The sequence below is a fragment of the Dipteris shenzhenensis genome, chromosome 17, assembly GCF_047967505.1.
Source record: "Dipteris shenzhenensis isolate YYH24624 ecotype China chromosome 17, Dip_SZ_1.0, whole genome shotgun sequence".
Taxonomy (NCBI): domain Eukaryota; kingdom Viridiplantae; phylum Streptophyta; class Polypodiopsida; order Gleicheniales; family Dipteridaceae; genus Dipteris; species Dipteris shenzhenensis.
Window position 1 is genome coordinate 55,148,161 of NC_141612.1, and position 4,675 is coordinate 55,152,835.

General features: G+C 50.8%; 1 protein-coding gene across 1 annotated transcript; it reads left to right on the forward strand.

The window, feature by feature from the left end:
* The first annotated feature begins 1,291 nt into the window (after positions 1 to 1,291).
* Positions 1,292 to 3,915, forward strand: LOC147892326 (uncharacterized). Its single transcript, XM_087388601.1, has one exon. It carries the CDS (start codon positions 2,155 to 2,157, stop codon positions 3,913 to 3,915), a length of 1,761 nt encoding a protein of 586 aa, XP_087244727.1. The 5' UTR covers positions 1,292 to 2,154.
* Positions 3,916 to 4,675: the final 760 nt, after the last annotated feature.

Consider the following 4,675-nt stretch of genomic DNA (forward strand, 5'->3'; position numbering starts at 1 on the left):
CATGTTATTTGATTGTGGGTGCATTAAAAAGCTTTAAAGCACATGTGATCTTAAGAACTTTGAATGTCATGGTGGTTTTTTAAGTACAAAAGGGTGCACCATGTATTTTTTTATGTCTTGAACTTATTAACTATACTAAAGCCTTATCTTTAGGGGTAGCAATCATACCTATGGATAAGACTTAAAAGCTTTTGAGATTGAAGCTGAAGATCTGTATAAGACTTAAGAGGATATTTAAAGCTACTTTGTAGTTCCATCTGCATGTTTATGTTTGTACAGTAGACTTGTTCAAGTCATGGGCCATATTTAAAAATGGATAGATTAATTGATTATATATTATACACAATGTGAAAGGAATGTTACACACTAACATACAAAAGAGTTTCAATGACTTTGATATACATGTGGGATGAGAAAAAAGGAACACTTATCGATGATGAGTGACTGCATCCAATTGTGATGTTTGGAGAAAGTGAGTTTTCTATACATGTTTTCCAAACATGTATAGATTGTTGAGGAAAAGTTTAAGCTTTAGATCTCAAGAAACACACATTGACATGAGATGAAATGGATAACCTTGTACAAGAGGTAATTTGTGGAAGGCATTTAGCACACGGACAATTATATGCTTGGGTAATTTTGACATGAGTGGATGGACTCAATGTCAATCTTAAGTGTATGAGATACACTACAAGAGTTTTGCGATCTTCTAAATTGAGCTTGTGCGATATGAGCGGTGTGAACGTGGTTTAGAATGCAAAGGTAAAAGGAGGACGTCCCGTTGAAAAAACGGTAAGGGCGCGGGAATATTACGCAGGGAAGTGCAAGGCAGAAATGTGCCGTAACAGGATTTTGGATAATTTAGCAAATGCGAAGGTGGGTAATGCGTTCTCCGGCGGCGGTGCGGCCGTTCGCTTCAGGAGTCTGCAAAGCTCAAACGGGAAGATTTCCGTCGCCCCAGCTCTCAACAAGTTCGCTTACAATTTTTATAAGCAGGTCTCTCGCCACAGGTTGATGCATGCAATCAGACGGAAGTTATTCTTTCGTCAGGTATTTCCGTCCTGACGTCCGACGGCGGTTTCCCGTAGCGCCGACAGAATTTCCTGCTTGCAAAATTCTTCGACGGTCCACGGTCCACCGCCTTTGTACCTTCTAGCCTCCCAGCGTTCAATGCCATATCGCCTATAAACTCCGGCGCACCGCCCTTCGCCTTCATCGCCGCAGTCTAGGTCTTGTGCATTCTCCGTCCACATATATCCTTCGAGCGCACGCGCACTCACTCACTGTCGTCCCCATCATCGACCTCCTCTGCCTCCCTCCTTCCTGGACTCTCTCCCCGGCTCCTCTCACAGAACAAATTCCGCATAAATAGATGATAGATCTCACCATCGCTCTAGTCCCCTGTCCCTCTCCAACCTCGCCCTCTCACCCTCAACTTTCTCCCCATATGCGTCCCCTGTCTCAACCCTGATGAACCACCTGCTCAACGTAGCTGGCTGCTCTTCCCCTCCCATCCCTGCCAAATCACTCTCGCTGCCATTACCGCGCCCACCATGACATCACCTCCTGCTCCCGCACTGCTTTATTCTCACGCCGTTCTTTATATCCACAATCGCGCACCCAATATCCAATTTTGCTCATTTCGCTCTTGTGCCGTCTCTTCCCTCGAACTTTATTTGACCTCCAAATATACCATCCTCATTCTTCGTCTTTGCCAAACCCTCATTATTCGCGATTTCCAGTCTTCCCCAACGTGTGCGATCGCTCCCATGCTGCTCTTGTTTCAGCGCATCTATCCTCACCATCATCTCCGATCGGACTGCCTTCCCTAGCTAGTTTTCTCCCAGGGAGCTTAGCAGCAGACTGATCTGTATCATTCAGCGGTTGATAGGTGATCTATGCACTATACGTCTGCAACAACTCATGTGAAGGAGCAAATCTGAGGCTCAGGAGCTTCACGATTCATAGTTTACATTTGCATGAATGGATTTAGAAGCCTTGAATGGTTCTTTCAGGTCCTTTGACGGCTCATCTCGTTTGAGGATTTAATCCTGAGGACTTCGACGAAGACCCTGAATTTTATCCTTCAACTTGATTTGCTGCATTTTCTGTACTGGTTTTGTCCGTAGCAAGCTCTCGAGCTCAAAGCAGTTAATGAGAGGCACGCATATGAAGGCAGATAGTAGCGTATGGACTGGGGTGAAGTCCATGCCACAATCTGTTGACCCATGTCAAGAGCTGCGGTCTCCACCGATAGCTGCAGGTTGCCATGGCCATGACGTTCATCCATCTAGGAATGGTTCTGGAGACGACTGCAGAGATGATGTGGACGTGAATGAGCCGTATTGTAGAAGTTTCGAGCGCTTCAATTTATGCAAACGCCTTCGAGAAGTTGAAGAAGACCAGGGTCAAGGTGTTGAAACGTCATATTTGCCGTTGAAGATGGATTTGGAACGTCAGGCAGCGCTGCCAAAAAGTGGTGGATTAGCCAGCAAAGAATTGGGGTTCTCACAGCAAGTATGCAGACACATTCATCATGAGAAGCGTGGTGGGAGCGTCGAAGAAGCCGAGACTGGCGTAGGAAAACCATTGCATGGGGATGGAGAATGTTGCGGATCAGATGCTGGGATCTCTGGTTTGGCCTTCCAACACGGCGAGGACCTTGGTTTCGCGCGATCCAGCGAGGCGTGCTCTGATTCGATATTCGCAAAGCAACACGGGAGCGCAAGGCCGCAGGCGGATGCGGGCGTCTTTCCGTGTGACAGCGCTTCGGAAGGCTGTTGCAAAGCGGAGAAGCTGGAAGAGGATTCGCTAGGTCTTCCTCCCCTAACGGAGGAGTGCAGGAGGGGGGCGAGGGCGAGGAGCGAGATAGCATTGAGGCTGTTCGGGTTCGAGGTAATGAAGGGGGATGGTGGAGGAAGCGGGACGTGGGCGAAGGAGGAAACAAGTGGGGGGTGGACTAGCGAGAGCGGGAAGCAGGGCGCAGCTGGGGCGGCGAGTGAAACGGTGCAGGAGGCGGTGGAAGGGCAGGACGGGGAAGCGGCATCGGTGGGCAAAACTGGATGGGAAGAAGATGATCAGGAAGCGGAAGATGAAGAGAGGGAGGGAGTGAGCTGCTGCGGCGAGGAGAGGCGAAGGGGGGCGGCGGAGGGCCAGACGACGGCGGCTGCGCCGGCGGAGCAGGGGCGGAAATTCGAGTGCCAGTTCTGCTACCGTGAGTTCGCCAGCTCACAGGCGCTGGGAGGGCACCAGAATGCGCACAAGCGCGAGCGGCAGCAGGTGAAGCGGGCGCAGCTGGAGGCGAGCAGGACGGCCGCCAGCGCCGCCAGGATGGCGGCGATGGTGGACACGTCAGTCGGAGGTCGACCCTATCACCACCCGCTTTTCGGCGTGGACTCCCCGCACCGCCTCCCAGCCTCGGGCCTTGTCGCGCCGCACTCCGCTAGAGCCGCCAACCATGGCTTCTCTTTGCCGCTGCACCGCCAGCTCCACCACCATTCCCATTCCCATTCCCCAGCCCCCCGCTGGCTCTACATGCCCTCCGACTCCTTCGCCGCCACCTCCTCCCCCTACCACCTCGCCACCACCTTGGATTCTCTCCCCCCCCCGCCGCCGCTCCCCCTGCCCCCGCCAACCTCGCCCTTCCACTCCCCCGCCATCCCCGCCCGCCTCCCCCGCCCCGCCTCGCCCGCCCACTTCTTCCCTTCGCCACCCCCTCCCGACCATCCTTGCCCCACCCCCACCTCCTCTTCCTCCCCTTCTTCTGCTTATTGGCCCAGCCCCTTTGTCCAATACCTCGATGAAGCGGGTTCCGCCAGCAGAGTTTTCCGTCATCTCGATCAGAAACCAGCCGCCGTCCCCCTCGCCGACGACCTCTCCTTGGACCTCAAACTAGGGCTTTCTTCACGGCCTTAATTGAGATCCTTCCATCGCTCTACCACCTTGCGGGGGGTTGCTTCTTATACAAAAACGCTCTACATCACACACCATCGCATGGCCGTATAGTTTCTTCTTTCTCATCCTGATTTGCCTCACAGATGGTTGCGCGGCCGGGCCTTCATTCGAGAACTTGCTACTTCTTCTCACTAAGAACTTGTTTCTATCCGATACATGATTTCTACCATTTTCAGGTGCGCCCATCCATCTACCAAGCATTGTCTTTGTACAAGGGTTCCTCTTCTAGGTAGCTGGATCGGTGACCCGACAGGAATTATATGGACCTGTGTTAGTATAACCTATTTTAATTTATAACACACTGGTTATATTACTTGTGGAAGTTTTGAGCTGTCCACAAGTGGTTTGTGGAGGTTTTGAAAATTTGATCATGGCTGTTCACAATTTACGCTTCATGTATCCAGCAACAGTATTTTGAGAAATTCTTCTCCTCTTTATGAGCATCGCGATGATCATTGGCGTAACCCGAACTGCATTTGGAGGACAGAACTAAACAGTTCGGAACGTGCTTGCGCATTCCAGTTCTGAGTACTGCTACTTCCTTCTCCTCGAGTTTTAATGCGAATGTGTGGTTTTGTTTCACGTGTTAGCTAGATTAGAACCCCTAACGTCTCATAGTCTGCCGTAGCGAAGCGATTCAAAGAATGTAGTGCGTTGTCTGCTCACTGTCCAATTAGGATCCTAAATGATAGGAATGTGTGAGAAAAATTAATGTATCCTC